Source organism: Nicotiana tabacum, chromosome 23, assembly GCF_000715075.1.
Source record: "Nicotiana tabacum cultivar K326 chromosome 23, ASM71507v2, whole genome shotgun sequence".
NCBI classification, from domain to species: Eukaryota; Viridiplantae; Streptophyta; class Magnoliopsida; order Solanales; family Solanaceae; genus Nicotiana; species Nicotiana tabacum.
In genome coordinates, this window is record NC_134102.1 from 129,280,936 (window position 1) to 129,299,637 (window position 18,702).

General features: G+C 38.7%; 1 protein-coding gene across 1 annotated transcript; it reads left to right on the plus strand.

Annotated features, from left to right (window-relative positions):
- The first annotated feature begins 15,085 nt into the window (after positions 1–15,085).
- On the plus strand, positions 15,086–17,961 carry LOC107811319 (sugar carrier protein C-like). The gene is made up of 4 exons (XM_016636226.2): positions 15,086–15,253; positions 15,557–15,882; positions 16,549–17,172; positions 17,301–17,961. Exons 1-4 carry the CDS (start codon positions 15,124–15,126, stop codon positions 17,811–17,813), a joined length of 1,593 nt encoding a protein of 530 aa, XP_016491712.1. The 5' UTR covers positions 15,086–15,123; the 3' UTR covers positions 17,814–17,961.
- Positions 17,962–18,702: the final 741 nt, after the last annotated feature.

An 18,702-nucleotide genomic window follows, 5' to 3' on the forward strand; every position in this document is an offset into this window, starting at 1 on the left:
TACATGTCCCTATGGTACTTTCTCCTTCAAGCGGATGCCATTTGGTTTGTGTAATGCACCGGCGACTTTTCAAAGGTGTATGATGGCTATCTTTACGGACATGGTGGAGGACTACCTTGAAGTTTTCATGGATGACTTCTCGGTGGTTGAAGATTCTTTTGATGATTGTCTTGCAAATTTAGATAAAGTGTTAGCAAGATGTAAAGAAATAAATTTGGTGCTCAATTGGGAGAAGTGCCATTTCATGGTCGAGGAAGGCATTGTCCTTGGCCACAAAATCTCAATGAATGGAATTGAAGTTGACAAGGAAAATATTGAGGTGATTTCTAAACTTCCACCTCCATCTTCGGTGAAGGGTGTGCAAAGTTTCTTAGGCCATGTGGGGTTTTACCGGCATTTAATCAAAGATTTCTCTAAGGTGGTGAAGATGTTGTGTAAGCTTCTTGAGAAAGATGCTAAGTTTAACTTCGATGATGATTACATAAGAACTTTTGAATTGTTAAAGTTCAAGTTAACAACTCATGTGTGATGCAAATGACATAACGGTTGGGGCTATTTTGGGGCAATGCATCAACAAGATTTTTCACCTGGTATACTATGCTAGTAAGACTATGAATAGTTCCCAAGTAAACTACACCGTTACGGAGAAAAGGCTCCTTGCCATTTTGTTTGTAATTGAGAAGTTTTGTCCGTACTTGATAGGTGCAAAGGTCATTGTCCACATGGATCATGCGGCACTTCGTTATCTTATGAGCAAGAACAATTCCAAATATTGGTTGATGAGATGGGTGCTTTTGTTGCAAGAGTTTGATATTGACATCCCAGATAGAAAAGAGAGTGAAAACCAAGTGGTGGACCACTTGTCTCATTTGGAGGAGGAGGGGAGGTTGCATGATGGTCTTGAAATCAATGACTTTTTCCCCGATGAGCAACTCTTGGCTATTTCAATGAAAGAGATGCCATGGTTCGCGGATCTAGAAAATTTCCTTGTGTGTAGAATCATTCCGGATGAGTTCTCTTCAAAACAAAGGAAGAAGCTCAAAAGGGATTGTCAAGATTATTATTGGGATGAACCATACCTTTTTCGGCTTTGTACGGATGAGGTGATTAGAAGATGTGTACCGGAAGAAGAGCAAGGTGAAATTCTTGTGACTTGTCATTCTTCGCCATATGGTGGTCATCATGGTAGAGCAAGAACGTCGGCCAAAGTGCTAAGTTGCAGTTTTTATTGGCCCACTCTTTACAAGGATGCTAGTGAGCTAGTGAAAAGATGTGATAAATGTCAACGAGCTGGTGGAATCTGAAAGAAAAATGAAATGCCTCTCACTACCATTTTGGAAATTGATATTTTTGATGTGTGGGGTATTGACTTCATGGATCCTTTTGTGAGTTCTTGTGGAAACACTTACATCTTGGTCATGGTTGATTATGTGTCCAAATGGGTTAAGGCCGTTGCGCTACCCAACAATGAGGTGAGAAGTGTGGTGGCGTTCTTGAAAAAGAATATTTTCACAAGGTTTGGCACTCCGCGGGCTATTATAAGCGATGGGGGGTCACATTTTTGCAACAAGGATTTTAACACTTTACTTATCAAGTATGATGTTACTCATAAAATCATGACTCCCTATCATCCACAAGCTAGCAGTCAAGTGGAAGTCTCCAACCGTGAGATAAAGAGTATTTTGTCTAAAATAGTGAATGTTAACCGGACGGATTGGTCCAAGAAGCTTGATGATGCATTATGGGCTTATCGGATGGCTTACAAAACACCTATCAGAATGTCGCCATACCGGTTGTTGTTCGTAAAAGCTTGTCATCTTCCGCTGGAACTTGAACACAAAGCCATGTGGGCTCTAAAGAAGTTGAATCTTGATTGGGATGTATCCGCTAACTTGAGGGTTGCATATTTGAATGAATTGGATGAGTTCCGATACCATGCTTATGCAGGTTCATCCTTATACAAAGAAAAGATGAAATATCTTCATGACAAATACAATTGGAACAAAGAGTTCAAGGTGTGGGATCTTGTGTTGTTGCTTAGCTCAAGGTTGAGGATGTTTCCTGGGAAGTTAAAGTCTAAATGGAGTGGTCCTTTAGAAATTTTGGGGGTGACACCTTTTGGTGTATTGGACTTGAAGAACAAAAACAATGAAATATTCCAAGTCAATGGTCACCGGTGAAGCACTATTTGGGAAAAGTTGGAGATAGACACGTCGTGGCGGTCACTCATTTCAATTGATGGTATTTTGCAACATGCCGCGACGTTAAATCAGGCGCTTCTTGGGAGGCAACCCATGTTTATTTCCCCTTTTTCTTTTGTAGTTAGGTATTATTTTTATGCTAACCTGATTTGAAGTGTGCTACAGGGATGAGGGTGACTTATAGGAATTGTGGACAGAAATCTGGCGAAGTGTTACAAGAATTGCGGACCGCAGTTGAATTGTGCGGACCGCACATTTATAGTTGATGCAGCAAAAGTGCACTGCGGCCGCACAATTATCTTGCGAACCGCACAAATGAAAGCTGGACAATGTCAACTCTCTGAAGTTTACTCTGTTAGAGAAATGGTCAATGTGTGACCGCAATAGGAAATCTGCGGCCGCAACATGAAATCTACGGCTGCATACAAAATTTTGCGGACCATAGACGAGTTGCCAAATTAAGCTCACCAGGTAACAGAGTGCGGACCGCACATGAAATTATGCGGCCGCACTCACCCCTCCTTCCCTTAGAAAACCAAGTAGTATAAATAGAAGGCTAGAGGAAACTGTTACGTTTTTTCCCTCTCTAAGTACAAATACAGTAATCTCTTGAAATTTCTTGGTGAATCTGTCTGTACACACATAAAACATCTTTGATCAGTCACTCATCACACTCATTCATCTAGTATGCTTTAATTTCTTGTTAATCTTTTACTTTTAATTTGTAGAGTTTTAATTATTTTTAGGCCATTTGTCAATAGAATTCAATTGTGCATTCATGTGGGGTAAATCTATAGTGGGTTAACTAGTACATGCTCTATGGGGACTGGGTCAACGTATTTTCATGCCTTTATGCTGTTACCATGTTAAAATTTGCACAAACATTGCAAAACCTAGATAGAAATACTGGACTGTTCGTAGTTTTTTTAATTATATGGCCGCACTTGAAATTGTGCGGTTTGCAGAAGTTGATTCTAGGGCAACATTAGTGAGGAAGGGGTCTGCGGCCACAAGGTAAAATGTGCCAACCGCAGAATTCCCATTGCAGCCATAGAACAGCCATTTTGCTGTTATCAGAGAGTCTACAAAATTATGACTCAAATGTGCGGCCGCATGTCTAATTGTGCGGATCGTAGAAATTATGTCGCGGCCGCACATCAGCTAATTCTCTGTCATTAGAGAGTTGGCATATTTTGGGCTTCTGAGTTGTGGACGTAAGTGAAATTGTGCAGATCACACTTTGCTTCTTGCGGCCGCAAGACAATTGTGCGGTGCAAAGCCTCATCTGCGGCCGCAAGAAAATTGTATGGACCGCAGATCCTTATCCTGCAAGCATGATTAAATTGTAACCCTCACTATGTTTCTTGGTGTATACTTGCATATCTCCTTGTTTGACTGAACATTGAATTGCAACTAACAATCGTTTCTGCTTGATACAGATAATGGTTCGATCTAAAGGCAGAGGCGATATCTCTAAAGGGAGGGTGAACCTTCTAGGGGTCAAGGCAAGATTGCGTTACCCGTCGGCCAACAAAGGACAATAACAAAGAAAGATACATCCGTAAGAGGGAGAGGTGCAGATCTCTTCGAGACTAGCTCTTACGTCCCATCTAGGGAAGCATCAATGGGCAACTCAACCTCTGTTCAAGAGTAGTCGGCCGTACAGTCAAGGCCATCAGGGAGATATCAACGCAGGGACGAGTCGTCCTCATATCATAGCACTTCTGAGGGTTCGGAAAGTGCTAGTCATGCTTCTGAGAGGACCATTTTGTTAGCTTAGCCGCCTTCACCATCTTTCCTACATGGTGACCAGTGAGGTCACTTACTCTAGAGCGACAATTTCAGTTAAAAGATTTGGAGAGGTACAACCCTGCAGTGTTGAGACAATTCAAGGAACGAAAGGGGTGGATATGGTTCGCCTAGATTGTTGTGGATGCTAAAGAGTATCTTTTTCGGGAATTCTATGCCAATATGGCGCATATCAAAAAGTGGACAAAGGTAACCAAAGTGTGTAACCTCAAAAGTAAGATTTGATCAGCATACACTCAACGCATACTTGGGTTTTGAAGATGTTGAGCCAAAGGAATATCTATAGAAGTTGGAAATAGGGGATGCAGCCCGACCGTGGTTAGCGGAGATTCTAGCAGCAGTAGGGCCACCATCACCATGGATTGCCGCTAGTGTTCCTATCTACAGGAGCACTCTGAGTTTTGAGGCAAAGGGGTGGCAAACCTTTGTCTACAGCAGACTGGACCCGTGCCAGAATGAGACTTACCTTCTGATTCCTCGGGCAGTCTTAGTTGCTTCTATCATGGTCGGGTACCTTATCAATGTGGGGGCCGTGATATCGGCCAACATTTCGGTGATTGCTCGGCAAGATGACTCGTCCTATCCCTATCCTAACACTATCACAGAATACCTCACATATGAAAATGTAGAGTCAAGGGATTATGACACAAAGGTGAAGCCGAAGAAGCCTTTTACTTGGTATTCACTGATGGATGCAAAGAATCCGAAGAAGAAAGCTCAGCATCCTACCACTGCGGGCCAGTCTGATGAGCGAGATATGATAACTACTGAGGTAGTTGATATTCCATCCACTTCGGCCGATCCTTCCTCTAGTGCCGCAGTTATGCCTCCGCCATCATCCACAGCCCTTCTGCAGCTTCTGCCACAGCTTCTACTTCGTCCTTGAAGCCGGTGCCCATGCCTACTACCCCAATTTCTGCGCTGCGAGTCTCTCATACATTGGCGAGCCTCAATAACTAGATGCGGATAGCAACTGCAAAGTTGTCTGACTTATCCAGTACTGTTGCAGCACAGTCTACTACTCAAGCACCTCGGTTTCCCCCGACAGTTGAGGAGACATTGAAGAAGATCCTAGAGAACCAGAATTTATCATGGCTACCTTGGCACAACACAGGTCAGTGATCGAAGAGCTGGAAAAAGAAGTAAAGAAGATGAGAAAGTTCCATGCCAGCAAGAAGTCAGTGGACAAGCTTCGGAGATAGGTGACCAAGCTTGATGCAACCGAAGATATTCCCTTTGACATGTTGATTGACCCATACTATTCAGGCCCAGATCCTGTAGCACCATCAGCACAGGTGGCACCGGCTAGCCAGTCTGAGGAGCCAGACTTTGCTGCCGATGCTGTCGAGGAAGTGCGTCGGATGTTCACCAACCCCAACACACCTAGAGTTGAGGAGGATAAGATTCAGTTGGATGAGATTGAGGGCGGTAACATTGCTGGGGACACAGAGATATCCAAGGAGCCATAAGGAGTTTTCTTCACTTTTTCCCCTCTTTTATTCTTATATTGTTAAGCATTGGGGATAATGCTTATCTTTATTCAGAAGGTAGAGTTTATTGATCATGTTTGGTACATTCTGAGACATTTGGCCTGTAATAACTTGATATTATTTTCTTTTTCTTTCTTATTGTGTTTATATTCTCTCATTATGTGTATTCAGTAGTTTTTGTTTATTATCTTCTTTATTTTTGTTCCTTTGTTAGTTCTTAGTTTGAGTTAGTAGCTTCTTTTTATATTCTAGTAGATAATAAGCCTTTGATTTTCTTAATGTCACGGTTCTTTCCAAAGGTAGTTGTTGTGTGAACCGGGTGACTCGTCTCAACGATGGATGGCGTAGCAACCTTCTTAAGGGAATGAGGCTGTTTTTGGTGTTTAGGTAATAATAGTAGTACTAATAAATTTAAAAATACTAATTAAGTCATGCTAGAAGAGTCAAACATGCTTCAATTGGTACCAACACACTTAACTACGTGCTTATGGTTAGAAACAAGGTTTTTGAAAGAAATAGCTCTAATTAGTGACTTTGTGACTCTTGTGTTGACATTGGCAACCATCGAGTGGTTTAATTGGACCATAGTAATTTTTAAACTTGAATGTGGTCATTGTGGGACCTCGACTCTGTCCTCTTTAACAATCCAGTTGTGTGAGGGGTGAGATGAATTGTTGCAGTCCAAGTATCCGTGTGAAGGGTCTATAACTTGCCCCAAATGTGTTTCAAGGCGAAATCCTAAGTTTTGCTTGGTTTGAAAATTGATTGTAGGCCCTCCTTGGCCCGTTTGAGTTTTCTATTGCCAACCAATGTCATTATCCCTAGTCAACCCCTTTGAGCCTCGAGCCTTTCTCATTTGACAACCATGTTCTTTTACCTGTTTTGTCGTGACCCTCTCTTGACACCCGAGCTTTTCTTAACACTCTTGTGAAACAAATGGCTAAAAATGCAAGTTTGGGAGAGAGATGAGGAATTTGAAAAAGGTATCAAGGCACAAAAAGATAAAAGAAATGATGAGAAGGAAAGGCAAGAAAAGAAAAGAACAAAAAGAAAAATGCAAAAAAGTGAATAAGTGGAAGAGTTGAAGGGATTCAAAGAGAGGTAATGATCCAAAACAATGAGAAATCTAAGAGGGAGAAAATGAATGTAATGATCAAGAAAGAGTGATGTTAAGTCTCTAGTCCCCCAAGGAAAAGAAAGTTCTTCAAAGAATTGGCAAAGTGTGAGCCGAGAAATGAAAAATGGAGTGCTTAAGGAAATGTGTAACCACTAACCCATATTGTATCCAAACCTAATCCAAAAGCCTTCATTACATCTCGAAAGAAGTCCTACTTGATTTCAAGCCGAGTGAGCTTACATTGGTGGAGATCTACATGAGGGGAAAGCCTATGGTACTTGAAGTCGTACTTGCGACATTCTCTTGAGAGAGATGAGTGAACCTTTCATAAATCTTTGGATTGAGTGCTAAATTTCTTAAGTGAGCCAGGCAAATGGAAAGTAGAGGAGGAAGACTTTGGAGTCCACCATGACCTACATGATAGAGAAAGAGTCATTGATGAGTAAAGTCAATTCTTGAAGCTCAAATGTTACATTAGAACTATATGTGCATGAATGTTTAACTTGTCGCCTTGTTGATAATACATGAGTAGTGTGGTTAATTGTTGGTCCCAACTGATGTGTGGATGGCTCACCTTTGACTCACTGAAATGACCCTTAACTTTTAGAAGTGGGAACTAATTTATTTACTTGAGGACAAGCAAAAACTTAAGTTTGTGGAGTTGATAAGTGGAAACTCTAACTGCTTATTAGCGCCTTTTAACTTTTGTTTTAGTCTAAAATCATTGAATTGTGATCCCGAAACTAATGAAATTGTGTAAAATTGCAGGAATGATGGAAGTTTGGTCTCCCGAGATGAAATCCAACTCAAAAAGGAGTATTCTGAAGCACAAGGCAATAAAGGGCACAAAAGCACAAATGTGTGGTCCGCAGAAGGAATTCTGCAGCCGTAGAAGAAATTGGGAACCGTGGAATTCCATCTGCGGCCGCAAACCAAGAGGAAGAGTTTAGCAGAACTTTGCGCAAAGTGTGGACCGCACATGAATTATGCGGCCGCAAAGCTGGGATAAGAGTCGAAGATCGGAGAGTATGTAAAAAGACCAAGTTCAGGAGCCTCTATGAATTGCGGACCGCACAAGAATTGTGCAACCGCAATCCTAAATTGTGCGAACCGCAGAAGATTCTCTTGCGGTCGCAGTTCAAAAATGTGCGGCCGCAGAACTCCACTTCCTACCAGATAAAGGAATCTGCAGACCGCGCATGGAATTGTGTGGCCGCAGAACCTCCCGAGGGGTATTTTTATCCGAGATTTTCAGCCTTGAATAAATAGACGAGTTTCACGAAATTAGGTCAAGTTTGAACCTCTAAAGTTGTTGTAGCCGTATTTCTTTACTACATTAGAAAGTTTTACATTACTTTGGTGTATTTACATTAGATTTAATCATTTTAAGCCTCCATTATGAGTTTAATTAGTTTTTCTTCCATATTTTCTTCAAACCCCATTATGAGTAGCTAGACTTTTACTAGGGTTGTGACCCAACCCTAGTGTGTAAACCTTATGGGTATCTAATTTAGTGCTTGTTTATGATTGGGTGTTGATTATTTAGCTTAGTTCATGCTTTAATTGTAGAATTAATGGTTGAAAATATGTATTCATGCCTATTTGACTTAGTCTCTACTTGAGAAGGAGGGACCTAGTCTAGGATAACTTAGCTAACAAGGAATTGGGTCAGTTGAGAGATTGATTAACCCAATTAAAGGGTTCAACATAGATATAGTAATAACCTGACTTGAGCTCTTATCAATTATTTTGGGTGATACCCATTTGGTCTTGAGAAAGCCAAATTGGGCAAAACCACTCTCTGACCGAGAGGTATTGAGTGGGTAATTTAGAGTTGAGAGCTATAATACACCCCAATCAACAAAACAAGCATTAAAGTTTTTATCCCATTAGGCAAACACCCAGGTCATGGTCATAACCCTAGGCTCTTTATCCATTTGGAAAAACCTTAAAAATAATTATCTCTAGTCTCCTTTCTTTATTTTGAAATCATTAGTTTAATATTATAAATAGAAAACAAATCCTTGTTGTGGAAGTGCAATCTAGATAATCCAATTGCTCATTTGAAATATATACCCCTAACTCCCATCCTAGCTCCATGTGGATTCGATCCCGACTCTTAGTTGGATTTCTGTTATTGCATATGAACATTTCATATCTCTTTTGAGGTGTGCTTTGGAGGTGATCAGACATGAGGCAGCATTATTGGTGGCGGCGGATGAAGAAGGACATAGTTTAGTATGTGGCGAGACATCTAAATTTCCAGCAGGTTAAGTATCAGCACCAGAGGCTAGGTGGCCTACTCCAACAGATGGTTATACCTGAGTAGAAATGGGAGCGCATCACTATGGACTTCGTAGTTGGGTTGTCGTGGACCTTGAGGAAGTTTGATGCGGTTTGGGTCATTATCGACAGGTTGACCAAGTCGGCACTCTTCATTCTGGTTGTGACTACGTATTCTTTAGAGAGATTGGCCTAGATTTACATTCAGGAGATTGTTCGGTTGCATGGTGTGTCTGTTTCCATCATTTCAGATAGGGACCCTTTGTTCACTTCGCACTTTTGGAGAGTAGTTCAGGGCTAGTTGGTACCCGAGTAGAGCTCAACACAGCCTTTCATCCGCAGACCGACGGGCAGTCAGAGCGGACAGTCCAGATTCTAGAGGATATGCTCAGGGCATGTGTTAATAACTTTGGAGGTCAGTAGGATAGATTCTTGCCCTTGGCAGAGTTTGCTTACAACAACAATTATTAGTCCAATATCGAGATGGCTCTATTTGAGGCTTTGCATTGTCGGCGATGTCGTTCTCCCATCGGATGGTTTGATCCCAGCGAGGCTAAGCTATATGGTAGTGACTTGGTGAGAGATGCCAGGAATAGCTAAAGTTGATTTAGGAGCGACTTCGCACAGCACAGTCCAAACAAAAGAGTTATGCGGATCAGAAGGCGCGCGATTTATCATTTATGGTGGGCGAGAAGGTTCTCTTGAAAGTCTCGCCGATGAAGGGGATCATGAGGTTCGGGAAGAAGGGCAAGTTGAGCCCAAGGTTCATAGGTCCATTTAAGGTATTGAGGAGAGTTGGGGAGGTTGCGTATGAGCTTGCTTTGCCTCCCAGTCTATCGAGAATTCATCCGGTGTTTCACATGTCGATGCTCCGGAAGTATCATGCCGACAGGTCGCATATGTTAGACTACAACACGGTTCAGCTAGATGAGATCCTGGGTTATGAGGAGGAACTAGTTGCCATTTTTGAAAGACAGGTTCACCAGTTGAGGTCCAAGAAGATTTCAGTGGTAAAGGTTCAATGGAGGGGTCAACCAGTCGAGGAGGCAACTTGGGAGATCGAGGAGGACATGCGGAGCAGATACCCACACTTATTTAGCACTCCAGGTATGATTCTAGACCCGTTCGAGGACGGATGTTAGTTTAAGAGGTGGAGAATGTAATGACCTAACCGGTCATTTTGCTTTATAGCTCCCCCGTTCCCCTAAATAATACTCCCCGTATGTGCTTCTACTATTTTATGACTTGCGGGGATGGTTAGTTCGTGTTTGGAAGGGTTCTGGTTGAAATCGGAACACTTAGTTCCTTAATAATGGCTTAAATGGATAAGTTTGACTTGGGTTAACATTTTAAGTAAACGACCCCGAAATCGGGATTCGAAGGTTCCAATAGGTTTGTATGATAATTTTGGACTTGGGCGTATTTTCGGATTCGGATTCAGATAACCCGGGAGCGTTTCGGCGCATAAAGTTAAAAGTTGGCACATTAAAAAATTTCAAGTTCTTTAAATTTGGTTTGAAGTTGGTTTTGGTGTTATCGAAATTTGTTTGGAATTCCGAGCCTAGGAATAGTTCCGTATGGTGATTTATGACTTGTACGCAAAATTTGGTGTCGTTCCAGGTAGTTTAAGTATGATTCAGCATATTCGGAGTAAGTTGGAAGAACTTGAAGTTTAAAAGTTGATTTGATTTGGTTTGGGATGCAATTCTTAGTTTTGATGCTGTTTTACGTGTTCTGAGGAGTGGAGCGAGTTCGTTTTATGATTATGAACTTGTTGGTATGTTTGGTCGAGGCCCCGTAGCCCCCGTGTAGAATTCGGAGGGTCGACGGAGCTTGATTGCTCTTTGGAGAAGAGCTGAAAGGGCTGTAATCTGGTGCGTTCGCACCTGCGATGGGGATGGCCGTAGGAGCGACACCGCAGGTGTGATGTATTGTTCACAGAAACGAAATTTAGGGGAGCCAGCAAGGTCTACAGAAGCGAAACATTTCTGCAGAAGCGAACTCGCTTCTACGATGGAGGGTCCGCAGGTAAGGAGAGAGGTAGCATGACAAGGGTCGCAGGTGCGCAAGGTGAACCGCAAAAGCGGGCTCGTAGAGGCGGGACTTGGCCGCAGGTGCGAACAGTCATGGGTCGCGCGTGTTCCGCAGACGCGGACAAGCGACCGCGGGAGCGGCCCCGCAGAAGCGATGATTCTTCCGCAAGTGCGAAAATCGCTGGGGGAGTGAGGGCTTTTAATGTTAGAACTTAGGCTATTTTGGTTCATTTATTTCACTTCTTGGACGATTTTAGAGCTCTTTGAAGAGGGGTTTTCACCTAACTATTGAAGGTAAGTAATTCCTACCCAATGTGAGTTTAATACATAGATTTTGGGTAGATTTTAACATATAAAATTGTGAAAATTTTGGGTTTAGTTGAAAAATCTAGGTTTTGATAAAAATGGGATATAACCACGAAAATGATTATGGAATTGGGTAAAAATTATATATTTGAGTTCGTGAGGATATGGGTAACATTTATCTTCAAAAATTTTCGAAATTCGGGCACGTGGGCCCAGAAGTGAATTTGTAAGAATCTTCCAAATTAGGTTGGGTAATTACTCTAATAGCTAAATTATGAATTTGTGAGTGTATATTGATTGATTTATATAATATTTGGCTAGCTTCAGATTGTTCAGCGCCAAGTTGAGACTTTAGAGTAAATTTGTGGGCCGGAAAATGAGCTTCGAGATGAGGTAAGTCTCTTGCCTAAAGTTGTAAGTGAGAATTTATCCCATAGGTATTTTAAATCATTATTTGCTTCTAATTGTGGGGCGCTACACACGCACGAGGTAATGAGAGTCCGTGCGTAGCTACTAATCATGCATAAGTCCGGGTAGTTTTAGGACCCAAATCATGAAATACTTGTTAATTTAAGTGCCTAAATTATATTGAAACTTGATTAAATATTCGTAAAGGCCGAATTTCACTTACTTAAAGTTTTGGCAGGTTACTTGACCGTTAGTAGAAATTATGCTTCCTTGTGTATTAGTCTTGTGATAACTCTTAAATCGAATGTTCATAGAGTATTCTCTCTTCTTGTGGAGCGGGTCGAACGCCTCAGCAGTATAATAGATGCATCTATGGTTCGTGTCGTTCACCCTCGGCAGTGTACACATTATTCTAGATCGGGTCGTACGACCTCGACATAAATCGTGCGTGATAATGCTTGGAGCCCGAATACACTTGATATTATTTTGATGACTTGAGAGGTTATAATTTATTTAATGGCCTGAAATTCTTGAAGTTAGCATGTGTCGATTGGAGACTTTTAAATTGAGTATTAGTTAAAGAACCATTTATTCATTGCTGGTTATTGTGTTGTTATTATTATTATTCATGTATTCTATGCCTATTTAGAATTTCTGTGTTTTTATTATTGGCCCGTAATAAGTGTCGATGTCGACCCCTCGTCACTACTCTCTTCGAGGTTAGACTGGATACTTACTGGGTACATGTTATTTATGTACTCGCGCTACACTTCTGCACTAATCGTGCAGGATCTGAGGCAGGTGCATCTGGCAGTCATTCAGGCGCGCACCCCCGTTACCCCGAGGCATAGTGGTGAGCTGCTTTTTAAGCCCGTTCTGCAGCACCTGCAGTCTCTCGTCTCTCTTTTGTATTTACTTTCTATCTATCTCATTTCAGACAGTAGCATAGGTGTTTTGTATATTCTACAAGTTGCCCATACACTTATGACACCGGGTCTTGGGAACATGCTAGTAGACACTTTATGGTTTTTAGCATATTTCAGTGTATTTGCTCTCTCATTAGTTTACGCTTTACCTTATTAAATTTTTCACTTTTCATTTACTTAATAACTAAAAATCAACTACTTTGAAATTAATAAAAGAAATAAATACATGGCTAGTTCACTGTTGGCTTGCCTAGCAACGACGTTGAGTGCCATCATGGCTTATAGGAAAAATTGAATCGTGACAAGTCTGAGACCGCTACTTTTCGTATCTAAATTAAAAAAATTATTTCACGCCCGCAGCCATTTAAGGGCAAAGGGATTACCAATTCTTTTTTACTTTTTCCTTAGTGATTATCAACTTTCTCCAACGAAGAAAGTTGGTTCCCTGCATATTTATTATTAATTGTGTTTCGAGTTCTTTGAAGTGAAAATGTCTAATATTTTCATACTGTCAAATTAAGTTACGAGCAATAAGAGGTAACGGTTTATAACAAATAAAATCTAGTAATTTGAAAAATAGAATAAATTACTTGCTATAATAAGTTAAATTACACTCATAACTTTTTACACAATCAATATATATAATTTAAATTTATTATTATTTAATCAAGAAATTAACTTACAGAGCATTAGGTAAGTTATAACTAATTTCACATGATTACCGATTTGACAAAGGTGGGTTGCTCTGATGGTAAGCACCATCCACTTCCAACCAAGAGGTTGTGAGTTCGAGTCACCCCAAGAGCAAGGTGGGGAGTTCTTGGAGGGTACGATGCCGAGTTTCTATTGGAAACATCCTCTCTACCTCAGGGTAGGGGTAAGGTCTGCGTACACACTACCCTCCCCAGACCAGGTCTGCGTACACACTACCCACACACTACCCTCCCCAGACCCCACTAGTGGAATTATACTGGGTTGTTGTTGTTGTTGTTTTGTTCTTGAGTATATTGCATAAGAAGAAAATTGATACAACCAGATTTATTGAAATAATGAAATCTAATGTGCTCAAATAAATAAGACAATAATTTGCTACGATTAATTTTCTTTAAGTTATTGTTGATCACGCACTGCGCCATTCAAATGTGTCATTCCGCGGTGGTTAAAAGTCACTTCGCGCCAAAAAGAAAAGTAACAAAAATTGATAATTTTAGATATTGATAATTTAAAAAGAAAAATAATTTACCATAAAAGGAGTACGAAAAGGAATATGTATATATATGAGTTTTTGTTTCTGAATGCACTACTTAAATTCAAAGTAACTTTTTTCTTGAAAAATTATAAAAATAAATTTTTTTTTTTTTTCGGTGTCTCGTCCGATATCAGGTTCTTCATTGGGGTTCGAATAAATCCGGATTCGCTCCGTGATATCCCACATTGGAGGTAAAGCGCTCCCTAACAAAGGCGACTCAATACCCATGCTCGAATCCGAGACATCTGGTTAAGAATGAAGAAATACTTATCACTCCACTACAACTCTCGTTGGTTAAAGTAAAAGTTAAAACTCCTATTTTCATATCTTCAGATTATGTGTTATCGAAAATATAATGAGATAACAAATTGATATACTAATAATAGTTTAGTTCAGATTCAGAGTTATCCCTTTTTGTTATCAAAGCTAGTCCAGTATCTAAGACCGCAACTTTTCATATATATAATTAAAAAACTTACTCAACACGCGATCCACAACGGCAGCCATTATCAACTTCCTTTTTTTTCGTTAGAGATTAATCAACTTTTTCCTAAATTCCCTTCATATTTATTATTGTGTTTGAGTTCTGTGCGGTAAAGTGTCTAATGTTTTACAAATATCAAATTAAGTTACATGCAATAATAGGTAACTGTTCATAAGTTATAACAAATACAATCTAGTAATTTGAGAAATAGAGTAAATAATAAGTTAAATTACACTGATATTTTTTTTACACAATCAATGTATATAATTTAAATATTTATTATTATTTAATCGAGATATTAACTTACGAAATTTTTCTTATTAATTATAAAATTAATTCTACTAGCCAAAGTTGCCAATAAATGAATCGAGTTATGCCTGGCGTAGGAGTTGCAAAGTAGTTAAAATTTCACTTTGCATTAAATTCGTAAAAAAAGTTAAATTCCATAAAAAGGAAAAGTAAACAAGATAGATATTACCCTACGTTATTATAAGTGATTTTAGAAAAGATTGTTTTGCAACAAACATATCTATTACCATAAACATATCTCCTACGTGAAAAATATTAATAATTGCACAGTTTAAACAAGAAACAAAATTCAAAAAATGACTTCTGTTCCAGTTAAAACTCTACCGATATCTATAGATTCAATGCTATCCTAACAATAAGATAAAAATTGTATAAGGAGTTTGAAAAGAAAGAAACTCTTTAGGATATATATCAGTAAAAAATATTTACCCAGTACATCAGCTATATATTTCACGGTACGTTATCAATCGATTACTTCACTCTTCTTAGAGCTAAAAGATAAAAAAAAATGGCAGGGGGTGGAATTGGACCATCAAATGGCAAAGAATACCCTGGAAAACTCACAACTAAAGTTCTCATTACTTGTATTGTTGCTGCATGTGGTGGTTTAATCTTTGGTTATGACATTGGAATTTCAGGTTATTTAATATAGTTCTAAACTTTTTCTTTTTTCATTTCATATAGTTATCTTTTGCTAGGGATTTAGAAAAGGGGAGTCTGTGACCATAAGGGTACAAGCCGTGAAAACAAAATCTTGCAGAAATGCAGCCTAGGCTGCGTACGATAAATCTTTTGTGGTTCGGGCGCTTCTCCGGATCTCGCGCATAGCAGTAGTTTTGTGCATCGTATCAGGCTGCCATGGTATTTGCTAGGGATTTAGGTTATATGCATTGACGACCAGATTATATTAACATAGTGTGATTTTTTTTGATTTTGACTAGGGGGAGTGACATCGATGCCTAAATTTTTGGAGAAGTTTTTCCCAGATGTATATGCAAAGGAAGTATTGCATACAGTGTCAACTAACCAGTACTGCAAATTTAACAGCTCGAAATTGACACTGTTTACTTCTTCTTTATATTTGGCTGCGCTTGTTGCATCTTGGTTTGCTTCAGCTGTAACTAGACATATGGGTCGAAGATTGTCTATGCTTTTTGGAGGACTTCTTTTTTGCGGTGGTGCTTGTATTAATGGATTTGCCCAAAATGTGACTATGCTCATTATTGGTAGAGTTCTTCTTGGTTGTGGTATTGGTTTCGCCAATCAGGTACGTACATTTTTTTCTTATAAATATGCCTTCTTCTTCTTTTTTATAGTCGGGATTCAAGTTTTTCATTTTATGAAGTAAAAATGTGATTTGTCTTAAAATGTTTAGAGGTATTATATTGCATGTAATTAATATGTGAAACGACTGCCATATTTTGTTTTCTTAATTTCTGATTTGAGTATTTGTCTTTCAGATTTTTCAGAATTGTATCAATAATATTGGATTAGTTAATGTATCAATTATGTATAAAATCATATAGATCTGTATAGACTAAGATAGTAACAATTACAAAATATTTGAGATTTCCATTTTAATATAGTATGTCTTATGCAAATTAAGCACATTTTATGCGTACATTGATGATTGTTGTTTATCTTTTGACATTATTGATTATTAAATCATATAGATCTTAATCGTTTCTTTTTTAGTTTTGTTTCTGATTTTAAGTTATTTGACTTTTAGATTTACCAATAATTATTTAATAAAATTAGAATAAGTCCATGTAACGATACAAAATGATACAAAATCAGTATAAATATTTTATATACATCACAATTTAGAAGTACCCGATGATCTTTCTTTGTCCTCTCACATTATGCTTGTATATATACATTATTATGCTTTTAATCTAAATTTCCAACATTGACGATGTAATTCTTTTTGCAGTCTGTGCCAGTGTACCTTTCAGAGATGGCACCATTTAAAAGCCGTGGTGCATTAAACATTATGTTTCAAATGTCCATCACAATTGGAATTCTTGCAGCAAATTTGATCAATTATTTCACCGCGAAGATAAAAGATGGATGGCGTTACAGTTTAGGAGGAGCAGTGGTACCAGCCATTATATTCATCGTTGGTTCACTTTGTTTACCTGATACTCCAAATTCTCTAATTGAACGTGGCAATAAGGAAGAAGCGAAAAGGAGGCTTCAGATAATAAGAGGAATTGAAAATGTGGACGAAGAGTTTTATGATTTGGTTGAAGCAAGTGAAAGATCAAAGGAAGTTAAGCATCCTTGGAGTAATATTCTTGAACCAAAGCATAGGCCACAACTGACATTTGCTATGCTTATTCCCGCATTTCAGCAGTTAACTGGGATGAATGTTATCATGTTTTATGCACCTGTTCTTTTTAAGACAATTGGTTTTGGCGATACTGCTTCACTTATGTCTGCTGTGATAACTGGTGGTGTCAACTTTATGGCCACATTTGTTTCTATTCTTGCTGTTGATAGGGTTGGTAGGAGATTTCTCTTTATTGAAGGTGGTTTACAAATGTTGATTTGTCAGGTATAATTACTACACTAGTAATTATATTAACTTTTTGTGTGCATCATACTGTAATTTTTAACTTATGGACTATATTTTCAATCCTATGTAACAACATTTGTTATGTTTTCTCTGTGTTTTTGGTTCAGATTGTTATAGCAGTTTCTATTGCACTCAAATTTGGGACAAGTGGTAATCCAGGGGAATTGCCAATATGGTATGCATCTTTTGTAGTGCTGTTCATCTGCATATACGTTGCTGGTTTTGCATGGTCGTGGGGACCTCTAGGATGGTTGGTTCCAAGTGAAATTTTCCCTCTAGAAGTTCGATCAGCCGGCCAGGCAGTCAATGTGTCAGTCAACATGATTTTCACTTTCTTCATTGCCGAAATTTTCACAGAAATGTTATGTGTCTTCAAGTTTGGTCTCTTCATATTCTTTGCTGTTTTTGTTTTTATTATGACCTTATTCATCTACAACTTCCTTCCCGAGACTAAGGGGATTCCTATTGATGAGATGAGTAAGATTTGGAGTAAGCATTGGTATTGGCAAAAATATGTTCCAAATGATGATCCTCTTCCTCCTCAATCACCACCAAGAAAGTTACATTCACCTGTTAAAGAACACAATATTCAGATGGTCGTGGATGAGAAAGAAGCTTAGAGCAAGGAGATTAGTTAGGTTTAATTTCTTATGAAGTTTTAGTGAATAATTTGATGAAACATTTTTAAAGTTTTGTTAGTTTAGTCTCTCGGTTTCGGTAAAATGAGTATTTTTGTGGTTAAATGTGAATTTTAGAGTCTTAGTTTCAGCCCACTATTCTCTCATTTTGTTATATTAGCTTTGTTTTCTCTTTTTTCATGGCATCAAATCTTTCTCAAAATGTTTCTTAATTATCGCAATCTTTTAGATAGAGCCCAAAATGTGAGATTTTTTTTGGCTTTATCTCCACCTTATTTCCCTCATCCTCTAATGAAAGTACTATTATATCATTTTTACCTGTTCTCTTTTATTTGGTCGTTTTTCCTCACTATGTATATCCACCTCTTTGTTGCCTTCTTTATAATTACTTTAACAATTCTTATGCAAACAATTTTTCTATCAAGGAAAGTTTAACTGGTCTGCATAATCATAAGTTAGAAGACTCTCTTTTTAAGTCTTTCAACTAAATCTTTACAAGACATGATAGATAGCACGATAAAATGGAGACGAGAAATATTGGTGTGAATTTTCTAACATCTAGAAAACTCTAGGTATAGTATAAAAGCTAGAAAATTCTGTAACTTTTTCTGCTGTTTGGCATGGCAAAATGCTCTTGGAAATTCAGAAGAGTTGAAGACTAGTTAAAGAAATTGTATTATAATTGAGTAATGGTAGTGGAGTAGTCCCAAAAGTCGTCTAACCTTATAAATTCTTTGTTATTAGTATATCAAATTAAAGTAGTGGCAAGTCAAAATTTCCTAAGTCAAGGGTAACGTTTTCATGAAATTGAAGTTTGTGAACTTTTTAGTATTAAAAGAAAATTCGTTGCATGCTTGTTGATAAGCATTCA

Bases quoted from the DNA above. Each gene is read 5' to 3' on its own strand.
- LOC107811319 (XM_016636226.2), top strand. From the start codon at position 15,124: ATGGCAGGGGGTGGAATTGGACCATCAAATGGCAAAGAATACCCTGGA. The intron at 15,883-16,548 runs GTACGTACATTT...TTCTTTTTGCAG, and splicing joins GTATTGGTTTCGCCAATCAG to TCTGTGCCAGTGTACCTTTC. The intron at 17,173-17,300 runs GTATAATTACTA...TTTTTGGTTCAG, and splicing joins TACAAATGTTGATTTGTCAG to ATTGTTATAGCAGTTTCTAT.